This window comes from Delphinapterus leucas, chromosome 16, assembly GCF_059928025.1.
Source record: "Delphinapterus leucas isolate spDelLeu-1000000601 "Yukka" chromosome 16, BTC_Dleu_Yukka2, whole genome shotgun sequence".
Classification (NCBI taxonomy): domain Eukaryota; kingdom Metazoa; phylum Chordata; class Mammalia; order Artiodactyla; family Monodontidae; genus Delphinapterus; species Delphinapterus leucas.
This window is the reverse complement of record NC_143144.1, coordinates 23,492,698-23,513,802: the sequence shown is the minus strand read 5'-3', so window position 1 is coordinate 23,513,802 and position 21,105 is coordinate 23,492,698. Positions and strand designations below refer to the sequence as shown.

General features: G+C 44.0%; 1 protein-coding gene across 1 annotated transcript in view; it reads left to right on the top strand.

The window, feature by feature from the left end:
- Nucleotides 1-213: 213 nt before the first annotated feature.
- The window catches only part of ATOH7 (atonal bHLH transcription factor 7), a 24,497-nt gene continuing 3,605 nt past the window's right edge, over nt 214-21,105 (top strand). The window contains exon 1 of the mRNA XM_089897574.1: nt 214-21,105. This exon is cut by the window's right edge and continues 3,605 nt beyond it. Coding sequence (XP_089753700.1) covers nt 18,929-19,387 — 459 coding nt within the window. The 5' untranslated portion in view covers nt 214-18,928 and the 3' untranslated portion in view covers nt 19,388-21,105.

Here is a 21,105-nt window from a genome sequence, read left to right as displayed (position 1 = left end):
AGTTACTACCTGAAGACCAATTAATTAGTCCACACTGGTTCTCTCAAGTTTTCCTAACAAAGCTAGGAAATCCTGGGCACAGCCTGACTGGGGAGGCTTTTTACTAGCTCATTAATTACTGTCACCCTAGACATGGATAATTCTAAAAGCAAGAAAAAACATCATTCTGCACTGGGGAAGATAGGTGATTTCCAAGGCCTGCAGCTATCTTGCATCGTGATTCCTGTAGCCAAGGGGCTCCCGTCTTTAAAAAACCTCCACCCATAGGACTGAAACTACCAACTTCTTTTCCCATTGCGTCTTAACTCATGGCTGCCAGGGGAGCTTGTCAAACATGAGAGAATCTGCCCCTTGACTATCAGGTACTTTTTAGTTTTTAAATTTAGCAGTGTTTACTTAAGTTATTTTTTATTTTTTTGCGGTACGCGGGCCTCTCACTGTCGTGGCGTCTCCCGTTGCGGAGCACAGGCTCTGGACGCGCAGACACAGCGGCCATGGCTCACGGGCCCAGGCGCTCCGCGACATGTGGGATCCTCCCGGGCCGGGGCACGAACCCGTGTCCCCTGCATCGGCAGGCGGACTCTCAACCACTGCGCCACCAGGAAAGCCCTACTTAAGTTATTTTTAAGTCAAATGGGATTGTACTGGTTTTTTATGACTGTATGCTTAGGCCACGCAGGCCACTCAAGGTGTCTGTTCTCTTGCTCTCTGTTCATCCCCTCGACCAGTGCCTGCTTCATCTATACCTACTCCCATGACTGACCTTCCTATGTATGTACTTGCCCCAGACCCCAGCTAGTAATTGTTCTGATCTTTAGATCTGAACATCTTTACCTGATAGCTTCTCAAAAGGGCGGTGAGGGGCGTGTCCTTCTGCTAGTTTCCCCGGTAACCAATGAGCCAACCTGATCTCTCTTCCTACCCTCCCCCCGCCCCGCCCCCCAGGAGCCAAGACTGCTGCCATTTTGTCCGCCAGCCACCGCACACTGTGCGGTCTTGCTCCAGACATGGAAGCTCCGCCATCCGTCAACCCATAGATGTCTCTGCTGCTGACTCCAGGCTTTCTTGAAGCTGGGCAAGTACAGGGCTTGCAAGCCTGCAGGGTGCAGCCCAACAATGACATAGAATTAATTCATAATCAACTCTCAGTTATCCTCTGGACGGATACCTGGGGATCTCACTCTTCTCACCCTCTCAGCTGGTTTCCCCTCTTCTGTCTCTTACCTGGACCCATTTCTCTCCTGGTCTCTCCTCAGTCTTTGCTCTTCATTCCAAGCTGGGGCCTTACTGGGAAGAGTCAGGGTGGGATGTGGGGGTGTGTTGTTAATGTGATAAGAAGTAATAGAACAGCATACTCATATGTTAACCAGTAGATGCTCTATGACTCTCCTCCTTTAAGAGGATAACCAAAAGTTGACTTTTGCTACTAAGAACTTCCTCCTCATGGTCAATGTTATTTCTTGGTAGTGTTAAAAGATAAACTGGGGGCTCCCCTGGTGGCGCAGTGGTTAAGAATCCGCCTGCCAATGCAGGGGACATGGGTTCGAGCCCTGGTCCGGGAAGATCCCACATGCCACGGAGCAACTAAGCCCGTGCACCACAACTACTAAGCTTGTGTTCTAGAGCCCGTGAGCCACAACTGCTGAGCCCGTGTGCCACAACTACTGAAGCCTGTGCGCCTAGAGCCCGTGCTCCGCAACAAGAGAAGCCACGGCAATGAGGAGCCCGCGCACTGCAACGAAGAGTAGCCCCCACTCGCCACAACTAGAGAAAGCCCACGTTCAGAAACGAAGACCCAATGCAGCCAAAAATAAATACATAAATTTATTAAAAAAAAAAAAGATAAACTGGGGCATATTTTAAAAATGTAAGAGTTTATTTGAGCAAACATCTATTCCAGTCAGGCAGTGCCAAACCAGAAGTGGTTAGGAGCACTTCACTGACAGGGCCTGGGACAAGACTTTATTATCGAGAAGACTTTGAAGCAGAGCAAGGAAATTATTTGATTGGCTAAGCTCAAACATCGTTTGGGAAAGCCTAGTTGGCTGTCTGTGATTGATTGTCCTTAGGTTTTGACTTTTTACCCTTGAGGCATTTATGGGCTTAGGTTTTGGTTTGCTTATGTAGCTAACTATGAGAACCACCTGAGTCTAACGACCTCCTTGTTTATTTATTTTTTTGTTTATTTTGAAAGGCCTCCTTGTTTAATTAACAGTATTGTACACATTAAAAAAATTGTTTTTATTGTGGACAATTTCAAGCATGCACAAAAACAAAGCAAATATTGATACTATAGTTACTACTCCTGGCTCCCCACCCCTTGCACCCATCATGCAGCTTCAACGTTTATCAACTCATAACCAATTAATTCTGTTTCATAGTTGACCCCCAAACCCAGGTGTTCTGTGCTCCGTGTTTGGGGTCACCTGAAACCCCATTTTCTCAGCTGAACATACGCAGGAGGCAACCCTGGGTACAGCAGACTCCTGCCGGTCTGTGTCTTCCACTCCATCCTGTGGACTGAGGCTTGAGAACACCTCGAGTGTCACATTCTATTATATTGATGGGGAAACTCAAGGAGTCCTGGTGGCAGGCTGGACAAAAGGACAGCTGTGCTGGGCTGCCCACAAATTAGGGCATCTTTGGAGGCTGTCCTCCAATTCCCAGTTAATTTTTAGGAGAGATTTAATTATGCCATCAACAGCCCTCACTTAAACAATCACACGCGCTCTGGCTGGGGGAGAAATGAGTGACTGACTAGATTTACATAACCATTTACCCTAATTAGAATGTCAAGAGTTGGTGGCAAAGAGGCCAAGTTGTTCTGTGACTTAGTATCATTTTAATTTAGTCCAATTTCCTATTATTGCAACTGTCTTCCTCTTTGCATCTCAGATCCTCTTCTAAACCATTTGTAGCAAAAACAGAATGGAAAGCAGAACAACTAATAATAACTCACTTGAGGGCTGAACTCCTGAAAAACTCTAAAGGTTTCTTTCCTTAATCCAAACCATGATTTTAGTTTTCATCTAAACTTATCATTGCGTGAACATTTAGATTTAGGTAATTTAGGCGGACACTTAGCTTTGAATCCAGAAGCCTCCGCTTTACGTGTTTGTGTGTGTGTGTGTGTTGTAAAAGTATTAGAACCATCTGCAGGTTGTCCCATGAGAAAAAACATTGTCTTTGAATAGTTACTTTTATTCCAATGTTTTAACACAAGGATTGGTGTGTAATAATAATAATTGTAAGATACACTCATTAATAGGTAATATTATTTTAAATAATGTGTAAAGCTTCTATGACACACGTTTTGAACTATAAGATTTGAAAACTAGAAACTATACAGAACGCCAGGTCTCAGGCATAGAACCACCCTGACCCATTAGAGACTGTTTAGGCACGCATCGGTGGTTTCTGGGTCTGGCTGTTTTTCCGCCCTCATTCCCTTTTAGCATCAGGAGGCCACCTATTTAATTAGTTGGGGGTGGGAGCGCCTGTAATCTCTTGGGGGTAGCTTTAGCCCCAGAGTTGGATAAGAGGGTGAATCCATCCTGGGGCGTGGCTGGCCTCTCCCCTGCAACATATGGGGAGCCCGCCACGCCTACAGCCCAAGTTCCAGCAGCAAGCAGGAGTGCAGTGGCCTTCCCTGCTGGGAACACTCCCTCCAAAGCCAAGGGCAGGTGGCGTCACTAGTAGAGGTCAAGCAATTCTTAGACCAAACAGCATCTGCTGAACTATGCCAATTGGAAATCAATGTCCCCTCCCTGGGTGGGTTTAATTTTCTGGTTGTTTGCACAAACTTACAGCTCCTAATGGGCAGGGCAGAGCTCAGAGCATCCTCCCAGGATTGCTCCAATGGAGTCTGATGTCTTCATTGCCCATCAATAAGCTAAATTAAAGAGTCTGTTTACTAGAGGCTAGTGTTGGAGCCTGGCTGTCAGGCCACTATTTATCCAAGACCTGGAGGTCTTGTGACAGGAAGGGGGAACCCTTCCAGGGCCCGAGAGTGGGCTACTGTCTAACACTCCGAAATGAATTGTCCAAGGAGACACGTGTGCTGACAACGAGAGACTTTATTGGGAAGGGGCACCTGGGCAGAGAGCAGCAGGGTAAGGGAACCCAGGAGAACTGCTCTGCCACATGGCTCACAGTCTCAGGGTTTATGGTAATGGGGTTAGTTTCCGGGTTGTCTCTGGCCAGTCATCTTGCTTGGCCCATAGTCTTGACTCAGGGTCCTTCCTGGTGGCACGAGCATCTCTCAGCCAAGATGGGCTCCAGAGCAAAGGACTCTGGGAGGTTGGTCGTCTCCTCCCTCTTTTGGCTCCTCCTGAATTCTCCTGGTTAGCTTTCGAGGCAGAGCCGTGTTCCTTATCAGGACCTCCTGATGTGAGACAACTCAGGCAAGTGGGCCTGGCCAAGGCCGGTGGTTTCGGTCAACAGTTCCCTAAAGGTCTGAACACAAATGCAGTACATGTAAGCCCCCAAAGCTTTACCACAGCCTGAGGGAGACATGTGGGTTCCTCTGCCTGTGACAATATTGAATCATTACCAATGTTCCGACTCCGATTTTATGGTGGTTAAGAGGTCATGTTCTGCAGTCAGACAAATCCAGTTTCCACCACTCACCAGCAGAAGGACCTTGGGGCAAGTTTCTTAACCTCTCTGGGCCTCACATTCCTCATCTGTAAAATGGGGATAATAATTGTACCCACCTCACTGGGCTGCTGAGAGGATGGAATAAGATAATATGGTGAAAGTGTTTAGTATAGTGTCTGGTACATGGATGTACTTTTAATACATCTTGGGCATTAAAAATGACAATAAGGATAATGATAATCCTGGCCAAATATGAACAAGATAGGCATGTTAAAATAGGCAGGAACAGAAGACTTGAGTGAGCAGTGCTGGTTTTAAAATCTTAAATTTTAACATTTTACCGTCAAACTCCACAGTCTTAAAGTTGTATGTGAATTCTTTAACTTGCTCATTTCTCCCTTGTTCTCATTCGTGAGACTTTCTTATTTTTCAACAAAGAGATAAAGATCCAGGCATAACACCGTATTTTGATTCACCCTGCGATGAATGGGTTGTTGCTTTAGAAGCGCTTCATGCCAGTCCCCAGTCCTGTTAGAACCAGAACTCCAGGGAACCCAGCAACAGCCATGGCCAGGACTTCTGTTGTGTTTCTCAGGTGGATCATTCCCAGGAGACAGTTAGATAAGATTCCCAGGAGAGATGTGGAGAGATCAAGATCAAGTGCTTACTCACATGGGAGAAAAACTTTTGTGTAACTGAGGATGGGGTTGCATTCTTCAGGGCCAGACACTCTGACGGTGCATGGGCCTGCCTGGCCACATGTACTCCAAGCTCTCCTCTCCTCCGTCAGAGGCAATTTTATTGCAATAGACAACAAAGGAACAGGGGTGAGGAGCCCTGCTTTTGAGTGGAGCTGGATGAGGAGAACAGAGGAGAGGAAGGGCCGTTTCTCCCAGATGAAGAGACGGCAGTGGTTGGCTGAGAACTGTGTTATAGCCAGAATCTCAGTTTCCATGAGATGCCTGATTACTTTTTTTCTTTATCTACAGTTTCTGCTGGATCCCCATCATTGGGGCAGGATGAAAGGGTCCCCCTTTCTCTAACAGACACAAACTGCAGTGGCTCCTAGCTCACAACCAGCCCCCAGTGACTATGTTACTGTTTCCTAGCCATAGCTAGAGATGCCTGACAAGCTGGCCAGTCCATTTCTCTCTCCCCAGTATTTGAAAACTTGACTGGAATAGACAAGCAAGTTGGAGCAGAGTCATCTCATGATAATGCTCCAGGGCCAAGAGCAATGGCAGCTAAGGTCCCAGGTCACCTTCATTCACGTCCTGCCAGAGAATGGGTTGTTTGTTTCCTTTGATTTAGTGAGCTACTCCTCATATCGTTCCATATCTCCTTTTTGCTTAAAGACTGGTTCCATTTTCTTTTTTTCTTCTGCAAGAACCTTAAGTGATGTTACCTACTGAAAACTTAAAAAAAAAAAAAGCAGAGAGGGATAAGTTTTGTACAGTAAGTTTGTGATGTTTGCAAGTGGTTTAATCCAAAATCTTTGGGTTCTCCAACCTTGAGAATATCATCATAACATAAAATTTCCCCCACAAAAGGCATCTTCAGCCACAAGAGCTATAAGGCTGCATGGAGATGCATGTGCCAGATGGTTAGCCAGCTGGATCTGTTCTTTGGCTAAGCGATTTACATCTATGTCTGGTAACCTGGGATTTAAATTTGTGCCTACACAAAATAACCAAGTGCACTTCCTCAAGTATATAGGTGACACTGTAGCGTTAATTTTGCAAGTGCTAAAATCTGTGAAAAAAAGGCCCCGGGCTCATCTAAGCTGCACAAACTTGTACAGCTAAGTACATTTTTAAAAAATGAATTATAACATTACCTTCAGTGATTAATTGAAACAGCCTTGGCTGTCCCAATCATCCAGTGAAGCAAGCCATGGGTTTCTTACAGTTATTACTGGAAATGGCTTCTTCCATAGGATCCATGCTTCTCATCCACATGCGGGCACTGATTCAGGCTAGGAAGGCTCTGGCCTCATCTTCTGCAAAGGGCTTCCTCTGAGGATCCAAATGTGAGGTTGGGTCCATTTATCAGTGACATCTTTGAAGCTGGGCAAAATCCCTGAAGAAGAGAACAAAGTCTCCCTCCTAGCTCCCTCAGATAGGGAGATTTTCATATGATGTCACCAAGCGGTGGGTAACTTTGTAACAGAGCTAAAGACACGAATCCCTGTTAGGGCCAGTTCAATTCCTGCTCTTTTCTGGCCATGGAGTGCATCCTCCCCCTATGGACATGACCAGCCTCCACCCAGATAGCTGCCCTCGGCACAGCCCATCCTCACTTCTGCAGGAGCCACTTGGAGCATCAGTGGTCTTGCTTTAGCTTATTAGACTTCACCGAAACTTCTGCCAGCTTCCCGGAATTTTCATGTTTCCACGTCATAAGTTAGCAGTTAGAGCCTTCTCTTATGGAGCTTCCTGCTTGAGGACTCTAGTGCCTTACATTTGTCTCTCTAAGTCTCCCACTCTTCCTCTCCTCCCCACATGGTAAACGGACTGGGATCAGATCAGGGGGAAGCAGTTAGGTGTATCTCCAGGCAGGTCTTGGATAAAACCAGAAAAGAGTTGGATCAGCTTCAGAAGCAGACTTGGTGGTTTGATTGAACTGGGTCACCTCCTTGACCCCAAGGCGCTGATGCTGTCCACCAGCACCTGAAACCTGAAGACACACACTGCTACTGTTATGAGTTATGTCCCCATTTCTTTTTTTTTTTTTTTTGGCCCCCAGGGTGGCATGTGGGATTTTAGTTCCCCGACCAGGTATCGAACCTGTGCCCCATGCAGTGGAAGCTCTGAGTCCTAACCACTGGACCTCCAGGGAATTCCTGAATCATGTCCCCATTTCCAGGCCAGTTATAATGAACCATAATATCTCCATCACTCAGCTTCAACAACTATTAACTCATAGGCAATTTTGTTTTACCTATATGTCCACCCATTTCCCTTTGCCCTAGATTATTTTGAAGCAAATCCCACACATTATATAATTTCATTTGTGACTATTTCAGTATGTATCTCTAAAATATAAGGACTTGCATCTTCCCTGGTGGTCCAGCAGTTAAGACTCCATGCTCCCAATGCAGGGGGCCCAGGTTCGATCCCTGGTCAGGGAACTAAGTTCCTGCATGCCGCAACTAAGACCCGGCACAGCCAAATAAATGAATATTTTAAATATATATATATATATATATATATATATATATAAGGATTTAATGTAACCACGATATTTTTATTACACTGAAAATAATTAACAGTAATCCTTATCAAATGTGCAATCAGTGTCCAAATTTCCCTCATTGTCTCCTAAATATTTTTAGAGTTGGTTTGAGTCAGGATTCAAACAAGATCCACACATTGTACTTGGTTGATATGGTTCTAGCCTCTTGTTCTGATTTCCTAGGTTCCCTCTTCACTTTCTTCATGCAGGATACTTGTTATCAATGTGTCAGTTGTCGTACTGAGATTCTCAGTTCTGGATTTTGCTGATTGTGCCCGCCCCCGCACTCCACGTGGTATCTCTTAACATGTTTCTCTGTCCCCTGGAGGTCATGCAAATTGCTTGTTCGAGGTGGAGGCCTAATAAGATTCAGGTTCAACTTTTTAGTTGATACACCAGGTGCTGTGTTTTTCCATCAGGAGGCATACAGTGTCTGATTCTGTCTGTTTCTATCTCTTTTTAGTTGATTAACTGGACAATAGTTAGAAACATTCAAATAACAGTGGTAGGTTATTCACAGGCATGTGTTACCACCAGGCCTTGGGCAATAAACTGTGGGTTAGGCTGGAGTTTGAATCTTACCCTGCCACCAGTGCCCTTCTCTCTGTTGGCACTTCCTTTCCTGGGTCCCTTTATGTACAGTCACATTCTGGGCTGGCTGCCAGCTGAGCAGTGATCTCTGACCATCCTGTTCACCAGCCAGTTTTTTGCCCTGAAAGTTTTCTCAGCCCCAACAGTCTTCTCCCAGCACAGCCACCTCACCCTCAGCACTACCTGGAGCGTTTGCATGCTCCCACGTCACTTTATAAGAGAAATCTTTAGGACTCAAAAGAATGACTAGAGTGTCAAAGAGAAGAGGTTGGTTCCTTCATTTCAAAATAGCAAGTTAAACTTTTGAGTGTAAAGATATACAGATTAAAAAAAAAACACAGATATTTTTAAGATGGCCTTTCCTTAATGTAGGAGTGTGGACTCAGGTTGCATTTTCCAAAAATGTTTCTGTGGGTACTGCTCTCTGGATATCCTCTGAGATGCAGAGTTTCCATGGCCACATAATTTAGGAAACTCTGCATTTCCCATTCTGAGAAGGACCATGATCATAGTAAAGCCTGTACACCTTTGTTTAAGCCAGAATTTCCTTTTCTTTATTGAAGGGTAAGAGTTTCAGGGCACACTTTGGGAAACATACTTTGGGGGAACAAATAAAGCTGATCTTCTGGGTGAAGTGAGGCATGGGAGAAAGGGGGCACTGAAGGTTGGAAACAGCACTCTGGAATTTCTCTGACCTATTTGAGTATGGAGGCACTTGGGAGATCGAATTGGTAAAAGGTTCTTTTAGTGGGCTTCTGCAGAAAACTTGTGCTCCAGGGTGTTTCTTGGCCTAAAGTCATCAAGTAGTTAAGTAAACTTTTGGCTTCCATCTGAGATGACTTACCTGCATCCTGCATGACACCAGGGAGCATGGAGGCCTGAACCAGTGTAACCTGGGTCCCAATTCCCTATTCATCAGTTAGTAGCAAAGCAAACTTGCTAGGGTGAATCAAGTTACCTAGATGACCTAGAGTGACAGATTATATGGCAACCGGGCGTTAGCCACTGGGGAACAGGACAAGTGAGCTGAAAGGAAGGGGTTGTGGGCATTACTTGTATTCTGAGCACTGCAGTCAGCCGTGGTTTTATAACTGGCAAAGCGTCAGGTGCTCAGTTGTCTGGTCCACTGAAGCCTCAAGAGCAGGCCGTGGCGGGGAGGTGAACATGCAAGCAGTGGAAGGCTGGAGTTGGAAGAGCCGACTCAGTGGTGAAACTGGCCTAGGAGGAGGATGGTCAGGAGCCCAGTGTCAGAGGGGTATTGCAAACTTAGGCCCCCTCTCCTTTGGAACTGACTTCTGAGGATCTGAGACTGTGTGAAGAGATGCAGAAGCAGGAGGCTTTATGTTTGGCGAAATGTGGAAATGATCAAGTGGTGGGTCCTGGGACTCCAGAAGAATGTGTAGGATGAAGCAGGCCCCTTGTCCTCTTCTGAGAGAAGAGCAAGTGACCAGTTCTTGGGAGAAGAGAGCTCATGGTAAATGAGGGACCCCAGTAACCAGACTGAGGGTCGTACAGGCTCCAGGAACCTAAGGAGGAGGGCATACAGTGACACAGTGGGAGATGGGAAGTGGAGGGTGAGGGTGTTGCAGAAGGGTCCAAAGAGGAAGGCTGAGGTCAATGAGTCCTTAGAAGCTTCTGATCCACCCCCAGGCACATCAGACTCCAAGCTCAGCACTAGGTACTAATTCTATACCAGTAGTGGGAGATGGTGCTCCAAGGAAACCTCAGACTTGGTTCGCAGAAATTGTCTAATCGTGCCTACCAATTACCCACCCCGCTGCCTACTGTTTAGCAGGGCTGAGACTTGCTGGGACTGACACAGTGCTGTGAACATGTCACAGCACTTTACTGAGGATCTACTATGTGCCAGGCATCATTCTAGGCACTGGGGGCCCAGTGATGAATAAGTCTCTTTCTCTGACATCAGAGCTCTTCTAGACAAGACTCAGTGCAGCATGGCGCATGGACTCTAGGAAGAAAGAGAACTGGGTTTCACATGTAGTCGCTGGCTATGTAGCTTAGTTTAACCAGAGCCCTCAGTTTTCTTGGCCACAAAATGAAGATTGTAACAGTCCCTACTCAAAAGATATGATGAGGCTAGGAGCTAAGACCTGGTAAGATTGGTGTTTCCCGTAGGTGTTAATTTATTTATGGTGATGATATTGGTTTCCTTTGCTTAAGATCAGCCTGAGCAAGACCTTCAGTCAACAACAACAGCAAATATGTATTCACTGAACACTCTAGACCCAGATATCTAAAATTTGCCCCTTCCCTCAAAAAAACTTATAACCTATCTGGAGAAACAGAAAATAAATTCATCAGAATATAGCAACAATACCAAGTTTTAAATATCCAGGAGGGTGGAGATTTTTGCAGTGTAGTCAACACTGTTTCTAGGGCTTACAACAGTACCCAGCACATACTATGTGCAATACATATTTGTTGAATAAACGAATGAAAATTAGTTTGAAACAATGAAACAAATTGGTATATGGTTGCCAAATGAATAGAAAAGATTATATACTCCTATGACTACCAATGTCGGACTCCACTTAGACAGAGCCTAGGAATCTGATGGGTACAGATATCTGGTCAGCTAGGCATGATTTCTTTTTGCTCCCCACTCAGGGGAAGTCAGTAGGAGGCAGGAAAGTAAGACTCAAACACGATGGTGAGGAGGGACAGGGACACAACCTCAGAATTAAAAGACCTGGGTGTTTGGACATTTAGAATAACTTGTGCAGCCAAGCTGCTGAAACTGCACAAGGAAGCAAAAAAGCAACACCAGCTCAAATCAACAGAAAACCGCTTCCCCTTGGGGCAGGGAGCTGGCATCAGCGACTGGCCTGGGCCGACGAGGCCTCTGGGCTTTTACTCTGCGCTGACTCAGGTACTGCCTGAAACCTGGATTGTAATGAGAGCCACCCTTTGGGGGAGTAAGCCACCTGCTCACTGTGAAGCAGCAGATATCACAATTTCAGAGCAGAAACAAAAGCAGCAGGCCTGTGGTCCCTGCCTTTGGAGGGCGCAGTTTCCCCCCAAAGAATCCTATTAGCAGGAGGAAAAAGTGCTGTGTTGCTAAGGGGGACAGTTTCTACTCTCCCTTTGTGTGTGGGGTCCCTTCATCTCCCTTTTCCTCCTCCCTTCTTTTCCTTCGTTCCTTCAACCAGTATTTCTTGGGCATCTATTATGTACTAGACACAATTCTAGATACTGGAGATATAGCTAGGAACAGTACAGAGGAAGCCCCTGACTTCCTGGAGTTTCTAAACAAACAACTAAGGACATAAGCATCGGATAGAGCAGGAGCTGAATGATACAATGGAGCCAGCCAGGGAAGATCTGGGGAAATGGCATTTGAGGCTGGGGGAGCAACCAGTGAAGAAGCCCAAAGGCGTGGGTGAGTGTGGGCAGTGGGGGAGGAGTAGCCTTTTGAGCGAGCAGCAGTAAGAGAGGTAGCCGAAACCCTTCTTCCTCCAGAGCACAGTGAAATCTCCTTGCTCTGAGCTCCTAACTGTACTAACCACGCACTGCCTCATGCCTAGGACAGTGGTCCCAACTTTTGTGCTCACGTGCTCCTATCAGTTAAAAAAAACAAAAAGCATTGGTATATACTCACATATAAATATATGTATTTATATTTTGTACACTATAAAACGTACCCTGAGACAGAAATGAAAAGAATGAGATAAAATAAATCAGCAAAATTTCTAATCATTTCCCATACTCTAATGGACTATCTAGTGCACCTCTTGGGGGCCATGACCCTGGTTTACTACTCAGGCTAGTCTTTTTTTTTTCTTTTCTTTTTTTTAAAGCTTCTCTTTATTATTATTTTTTATTTATTTTTTATTTTTTGGCTGAACTGCAAGGCTTGCTGGATCCCGAGCCGCCAGGAATTTCCCTCAGGCAACTCTTTTGATGTGTCTTGGATCTTGTCTCCACAACTAGATGGTGATTCCATTAGGCTAAATGCTGTCTTATCCCTGCTGTTGCCTGGCACAGGGCTGAACAGATGGAAATAGCAATTACTGTCCAAGAGACAAAGGCTCTAATTCTGGCGGGCACATAGACCATGGGGCACCAGTGTGGAGGGTCTCTGTGCAGGGATAGGTCCTGTGGCCTTTCTGTGGCCAGGTGAAAGATTCCTTGTATCAGTCAGGGTTCAACCAGGGAAGCAGAGCCACTGTGAGTCTTATAGAAGAAGGAATTTATTATAAGGATGAGTCCTTACACAATTGGGGAAGGAGCTAGGAACATAAAGTTCCAAAAAGGGTTGTTGAAGGATGAGAGAACAGTCACTAAGCAGCCCTGGCTGGGCTGAACGAGTCAGAGCTTGCAGGGGAGTCTGGAAGCCAAGCATGTCCAGCTGCAGGAGTAAGACTGGGTGGGGGCACTGGTGCAGAAGTCCGCTTCTTTGAGGCCACCACCTCTGTGAGTTCACGTGAAGCATCTGATGGTGGGCCTGGGGCCGCTGTTGGTCAGCAGGGCTGGCGGTTGGGAGGGAGCACTGGATGCAGCATGGGGAGGAGCAAGAACAAACTGGGATCTACCAGCACCTCTGCATCTATCTCTCACGGCCTCTAATCTACACTGATCTTCAGACCATGGTGGCTTCACTTCTGCCTCCCAAGCTCATGCAGCTTCACTTTTGCCTAACTCAAACCCAGAAGCACACAGGGAAGGGCATTCTAAAAAACATAGCTCCCAGCCCAAATTTACCATAGAACAGTCCAGCACACCCCTGAGACTGATTCCCTTTGTTATGCATCTATCTACGTTCATGAAAAGAGACGTCATGATTATTACTTTTTTTTTAAAAAATGTATTTATTTAGGCTGTACCGGGCCTTAGTTGCAGCACGGACTTCTTAGTTGCAGCATGCATGCAGGATCTAGTTCCCCATGCAGGGATCAAACCCAGGCCCCCTGCATTAGGAGTGCAGAGTCTTACCCACCCTGTACCGCCAGGGACGTCTGAGAAACATCATGATTATTGATTCATCTTCTCAGATACCTACCTCAGTTCTAGGAAGGGAAGGACCCTGGATGGTGAGTGCAAACATTTCAGTCACTGGAAAAGTGGAGCATCTCCTGAAAATTAATGCTTTAAAATATGTGTCTGTCTTTGTGAGATTGAACCTCTAACTACAATGAAAACACCGAATCTGCTACCCAGTAAGGCCCTGAGCTGCGTTTTTTTAGCCTCTGATATTTCAAACTTAGATTGCTCCAGTATCAAAGGCAGAAGGAACTCCTTTGAATTTAACCTCATCTCCCTGTCCCTATTCACTCTGTGGGTCAAGCACTGAAGAGAAAGGAAATAAAAATGATCTGGATAATTGCAACAGGTCATTTTGTTTATCTAAACAAGCACCTGTATTGCATTTAATTGTATGCCAGGCATAGGTCTAAGTGCTTTACAAAGAGTAACTAACTCATTCCTCATATCAGTTCTATAAGATCTATTATTAACCCTCCTTACAGATAAGGTAAGAGGCTTAGAGAGGCGAGGTTAATTGCTCAAGGTCACACAACTGGAATTCACATCATGCTTAACTGTAGCTTTTTTTTGTTTTTTAATTGGGATATCGTTGATTACAATGTTGTTAGTTTCAGGTGTACAGCAAAGTGAATCAATTATACATGTACATATATCTACTCTTTTTTAGACTCTTTTCCCATATAGGCCATTACAGAGTATTGAGTCGAGTTCCCTGTGCTATACAGTAGGTCCTTATCAGTTATCTATTTTATATATAGTAGTGTGTATATGTCAGTCCTAATCTCCCAGTTTATCCCTTCCCCCTTAACTGTAGCGTTATGTGTAAAAGGTTCAAAAATTATTCATTAAAGTCAAAAGCTGCAGAAACTGATGATGAAATATCATTTTTATTATCACTTGTAAAGTATTAGATGTCATTTAAAGAGTGACTTTCTTAGGGACCTGGCAGAGGTCTTTATTTAATAAAACCTTATTTAATGCTCACTACTGCCCTGTGAGGTATGTATTATGATTCCACTTTGCAGATGGAGAAATCAGAGAAGTGATTTGTGCAAGAGTACACAGCTAGTTGAAAGGAGATCCAGGATTCAAAACTGACTTCAAAGATGCTGCTCAGCCCAGACACTAAGAGGAGGCTAAGATCTACCACCCAGAGTCCAAACCCTACAAGTCATTCTGGCTCTTGGCACTAGAAGCTAAATCAGACTCCCAAGCTGGAATTCTCAAGCAGCATGTGCTGGGGGTTGGAGAATCAGCTGGGGCCCTTTAGTGAGCCCGTATTTTCTGGAGGTGAGAGATCATTTCTGGGGCCTAGGACAGGGCCTCCCATCTTTTTCATCTCTCTCTTGGCCCCATTGTTAGTCTCTGTCGCTTCTTAGTTTCTTCCCTCCACTGGGTTTTCTCTTCCCTGGATCATTGAGGGGCAGGCAACAGAGATGCCAGACTTTGCCTCTCCCTTCATTTCTCTAAACACTTAAATCCTTTTGCAGTTTTTTCCCCACTTGGTAACTACGTAGCACGTTATAAAATCACAAGAATGTTTAAGACCTTGCACTTCTGGTCTTTAACGAAATATAAGTGGAACTCAGCTTCATTGTTCCTTTGTCTTTTGCTGGCTCACCTCTGATGTCTTTCAGGTACTCAGAGTCCCCCAATTGCCATGCTCTCCAGAAGCAAACCCCATTCCTCATATTCCATTTTTTTTTTGCAAATTCAGAGTGAACAAGTGTTCTCCTCTCTTTTAATTGTGTGTTTCTTTGGAGAGTTTTTATTTGGAAAATTATAGTTTTGGATAATTAAGATGTTTACCCTTTAACCTAGTCTATCCAGTTAATGTAGTAATTTCCAGCCATTGATCTTTTACCGCTAAAATAATGTTTCTCCTACTTTTCTGCTCCTACAGGTGTAAGCTCTTTCTATCTTCCACTCTCTCCCATCTCCATCTGCCAGTTTTGATTTCTGGCCAACCCTAGACATATAGTAACTGCCAATTCACCTGGTAGGATCATGCCCTCAGTATAGAAACATGGTAGAAATTAGTCTGACATGCAAATTCTTATGGCTCAAATGGCTATAGATGTGTTTCTTGATAAGAAAGGATCAATTCTGCATTCAAAATGTGGATCTAATGTGTGTTCTTTACAAAGTGAGGGAATGTAAATTATTTGTAAAGGTTATTCACTGGCAGTACACGCATTCTGATTGGCATTTATCTATCATTTACGTAACATTTTTTTCAGCCATTCAGGCTGGGTTGTTTGTTACTTGTTATTTTCTATGCACTGTGCTAGACACTAGGGTTATGAAATAAATGACACTGTCCTTTAAGCACAAAATTTCTGATTCTATTCCTGAAACTTCTACTAGTGATTCTGCTGACTTTGGGAAGTCATTAGTGGATCTCAGCTGCCCCAGTATAAACTGAGGGGCTTGTATTAAGTTATCTCAATTTTAAAACTTCTAAAATTAGAGGCTACAGGAGATTTGACTTCTTAATTCAGTCACTAAGTTGCTCAGTGCCTTTGAATCTAATGTTTAGTCTCTGGATCTCAGTCTCCTCCTCTATAAAATAAATGGAAGGTATTAGAGCAGGTTTGGAAACGTGTATTCCAAGGAACTTTGTTAAAAGACCTTTCTTGGAAGAAAGGGTTCTGTGTTCGAGAAGGTCTAGGAAACTCTGGAGTCAGAAGGTTTCTTTACTCCAGGACTTCTCAGAAACTTTACTATACCAATTTTGCTTCATGACTCTAAGCAGGAGACAGCAGATGTGTTTCCCAAATTTACTTGACAGTGGAATCCTTTTCCCCCAGAAGCATCTTTGTAGTACTAATAAATTGTCCTTCAGAATACATTTGGGCAATGAATTACTATATACCTTCTAAGGCCCTTTATTGCAGCAATACTGTCTATCCTTGGATCGATTTCATGTCACAGATATCTGCTAGTTTGTTCTAATATAGCTGTGTGGTGTGCACACTGCTGGGCTTCCTTTTTCTCTTCAAGTTGTGTTTACAATCCTCTTGGTACACAGGCTATAATCTCACCAACCCTGAATACATGGCCTGCAAAATCATGCATGTCATTAGCACTTTGGTCAATAGTGTCCAGAACAGTATGTTTTTTAGGGAAACATTCCAAAGGGTAGCACAGAGGAGGCTCCTTGGGGGAAACAGATGAGATAAATGAACATGAGAAATAATAGCATTAGTAGGGCTGATTTCCATGAAAACTCACAAAAATGTATTTGACATTTTGATGACTAAACATAGTCTCTCCTGTCATAGGACTGCTGTTCCTGACCAAGACTGTTAAGAATCAGAGTAATAGAGCTGAGTGTCTCCATGCAAAAGTCTGTGTTCAACATCTGTCATGCTGGAGATCATTAATGTCCAATTGCATTCTATTGTCTTCATGTTACTCAACTTCATTTCATTGTCATTGCTTCAGCTGGGGATTAATCAACTATTTATGGGAAGACAGAACTTGGAGTCAGGGCAGTCACAATGGGGTTTTAGTCTCAAGCAATGGTAAGGGAAGTAAGACACAGTTAAAAGACTCCTGATTTGTGGGAGCTTGTTGATAATTTAATTAAACAAAAATATCTGAGAATAATGCCTACATAATCCATATTTCAAAAGGAGAAAGAACAAACTTGGTCTTAGTAAAGAATCCAGAAATGATTCTGGCTTGAATCTATTTGGAACTGGTTTCTTTGCCACCTTAATCTTCCTTAAGAGCTAGAAAGAAGCTGAGATAAGAGAATCAAGTTAATGGTTTCTCTATAAATCAGCACATCACTATCAATAGTGGAAATCATGCTTCATTATTGTTCCTGAGGACAGCTGACACAACTGAAACATCCAAGTAGTATGACATATTTATAGCTTTATGAGGTGGGGGAAAAAGTCTCCCATTAGGAATTATTTTTTAAAACCTCACAAATCACTTAGATATTTCCATTTTGCACATGTGTGCACATTATGATTAGTTTTATTAGATTTAAAAGTCAAATTAAATAATTAAGTGATTATCATCTCAATATATGTCCCGAAAACATTTATAAACCAGTGTCAGGGGGAATTTAGTATAAATTCTGAATTTGCCTGAGTATCCAAGCTCACGCAATCCAATTATATAGTAGGATAATATACATCTTTTACATCCACATTAATCTTTTTCAAACCATTTTTTAAATTGAACTATAGTTAATTTACAATGTTGTGTTAGTTTCAGGTGTACAGCAAAGTGATTCAGTTTATATATATATTCTTTTTCAGATTTTTTTCCATTATAGGTTACTACAAAATATTGAATATAGTTCCCTGTGCTATACAGTAGGTCCTTGTTTATCTATTTTATATTATAGGAGTGTGTATATGTTAATCCCAAACTCCTAATTTATCCCCCACCCGATCCCCTTTGGTAACCATAAGTTTGTTTTCTATGTCTGTGAGCATATCAGTATCTTTTAATATGCTGTAATAAATTATTCTGCAGAAAACAGCCAAATTATTTGCACAGTAAAATTTCAGGTCTGAAATAATATTAGGACCTGCTAGTTTGTCCCAACTTGCTTAATAGCTAAAATAAAATGAATATACTCAATTGAATACATTCAATCAGCATTGTGCAAAATTGCCACACATCTTGACAAAGCGAAATTTTCTGACACTAAACGTCTAAATATCTTAAATTTTCAAGACCAACATATTCACACAAGTGATTTCTAATAATTTAAAAACCTTGGTTCAGTTTTTGGTAATGTAAGCTGCTTGCTGATATGGGAAAGGATGAACCAAGCCATCCGCCCACCCCCACCTTGTTATTCTTTTGGGGACAGCCCGGCCACTCCAGATGGTGTGTTAGTGTTGGACATAGCTTTGGAGAAACTTCCAACAGACGAAGGCTGTAATGTCAGGATTTTGCCGTGCGTCGTCCCCCTTCCCCCCTGCAGTTCCCAGGGTAGGAAGGTGCTGAGATGGAAGCCGAGGGACGCCCGCCCACCTGCCACCACCTGTTTGCCTCCTTCAGCCCTCTGCTATAAATTCTCCTCCTTCAGAGATTTCGTCCAGCACTCTCCGACAGCTACTGCGGAAGAAGCGCTCCTTTCCTCTCTGAGCTTGGGGAAAGATTTTGTCTTCCAGAAAAGAAGTCTCGGGCTTTCCCAGAGGACTTGAAAGACATTTCCCGAACCAGCGACACCAATTCTGCTGCAGGAAAGTTCCCTTCTCCTTTTCAACTTCACGCTGGGAAAATGACTTTCTCTTCCACATCTCAATTTCCCCTAAACTTTGGCAAGTGAAGAGACATCAATCTGGTTATCCAATAGGACAGAGGGCGGGGCCCCGCACTCCCACTACAAACTTCGATTCCACACGGTTGCTTTGTGCATGACTTATTTGCTACGAAGAGCCAAGTTGCAGAGCGGCTCCATACACCAGCCCACGCACAGGTCCTGAGCAGACCAGAGAGCTCGGCGCCTCCCTCTGTCCAGCGGGGGATGAAGTCCTACAAGCCCAGCAACCCGGCGGCGGGAGCGCGTGCCGCGCCCCCGTGCGCGGGCGGCGCCGAGTGCGCGGGCACGTGCGCCGGGGAGGGGCGGCTGGAGAGCGCGGCGCGCAGGCGCCTAGCGGCCAACGCGCGCGAGCGCCGCCGCATGCAGGGGCTCAACACGGCTTTCGACCGTCTGCGCAGGGTAGTACCCCAATGGGGCCAGGATAAAAAACTGTCCAAGTACGAGACCCTGCAGATGGCGCTGAGCTACATCATGGCTCTGACCCGCATCCTGGCCGAGGCAGAGCGATTCGGCTCCGAGCGGGACTGGGTCAATCTCCACTGTGAGCACTTCGGCCGAGACCACTACCTTCCGTTCGCGGGCGCGAAGCTGCCGGTCGAGAGCGAGCCCTACGGCCAAAGGCTCTTCGGCTTCCAGCCCGAGCCCTTCCAGATGGCCAGTTAGGACGCGCGACCCTGCCGGAATGAGACGCCCAGTGATCCGCGCTCTGGAGCCGTAACCTTCCCCCAAGTAGCTGGTCGGGTTATCGGTGGCGTAGGATGCATTCTTAGAATAAAATTAGCAAATTTCCAGGTTACTTTTATTCGCATCCCCAGTCCTAGGGACGCAATGACTTTATTGCTTTTCTTTTATTCCTCCTTAGTATGTTGTAGATTTCATTAATGGATCTTGGAATGGTTTTGATTGCTGAAAGTAATGCCCCCTCCCCCTTTTCTGGACTACCTTGAGAGAAAACAATCTTAAGAAAAATAGGATTAGGTTACACTGCAGGTTTAGCCCTTACTTTCTTAAACTTTGTAAGTTTGTCCTGTTAGGGTGAAGTTACAGTATCTATTACTTGTGTATACTTAATAGCTGCCTTCCTGTCTTGTAAATGCAGTTATGCTTAGTGCATTGTGTGTGCATGCATGAAGTAGTAGAAAGTTTTCTTCTTTTTTTTGGTAGAGTACATGGGCGTGAGTGCTCTGTATTTTTCAAAACTGTGTATACATTATTAAAATATAGATTTTGTAAAATATAATTAAGAACGTGGGTTTGTTTTTCATGCCAAGTGCCCTGCTAGTTTCCTGATGGCACTAAAGGACTGTTTGTTTGGGGGGGTGATGATATTGAGTGCTTATCTGAGTAAAGATGTGGAGTGTTTAAATCTAATCCCACCAATTGGCAAAGTGCTGTTTTGTAATACTTCATCAAAAAAAGACAAGCTGATGAGAGTACAAGTAATTAATTTGAAAGTTTTCTCTATCAACTTGGAAGTATAGATATATTTTTCATGGTTTTTAAAAAGATTAAATTAATTGAAATAATGTTTAGCTTTTAAGAAACTAGATTTACAGTTCCTTAATATTTTATTTTCCTTATTACACCAATTACTAACTACTAATTCCTTACAAGTACCCAAATATATTTGCATATATACATTTGTGTGTGTATATATATATGGCTTTTGGAAGTGATTTTCTTTTAATCAGTACCGGTTGAGCAATAAGGGCTTCACTACCATCAAGGCTAATCAAAAAAGGAGCAATATAATACACGTGGTATTGGTTTGAATTACTTTTATAAATTTGCTTAACCATTGGATGAATAAACCAAGTCCTTAATGTAAAGAACGGCTTGGTCAACAGCACTGCACGCTTTTGGGAGAATGTCTTGCTAATAACTGGAAAAAGCAAGGCTCTATGCATTTGGAACTTGTCACAAGTCAACAAAAACAGCATTTCCCAAACCCTTTTATTATGTGTCCCAACACCTAACATCAAGGCACAGCCACCTATTTGCAGTTTATCTACAAAGTCTTCATCAAAATTTTTACTTTCTTAGTTATCCCTGATTATCAAAATCCTTTTGGTTTGTAATGAGCAGAAGTATCTTCCCCATAAACTAAAACTTACAAAATCACAAGTGTATCACTAGAAATCCATTGAGAGACTAATGATGAATTTCCCTTTCCTTCTGATATCTGTTAATAAGAAACTGAGGTGTCCTCAGGACTTTCCTTCCTCGGTGCAAATTAGAAAGTAAAATGTTTAACCTCTTGACTTCAGCAGCTCTTAGAAGACATTATAGTTCCAGCAGACAACACGGCTCTAGAAGTGATGATGCCCCGACCACTTTCTGGTCCTACTCCACTCTGCAGTGGGTACTGGGGCTATGGCAAC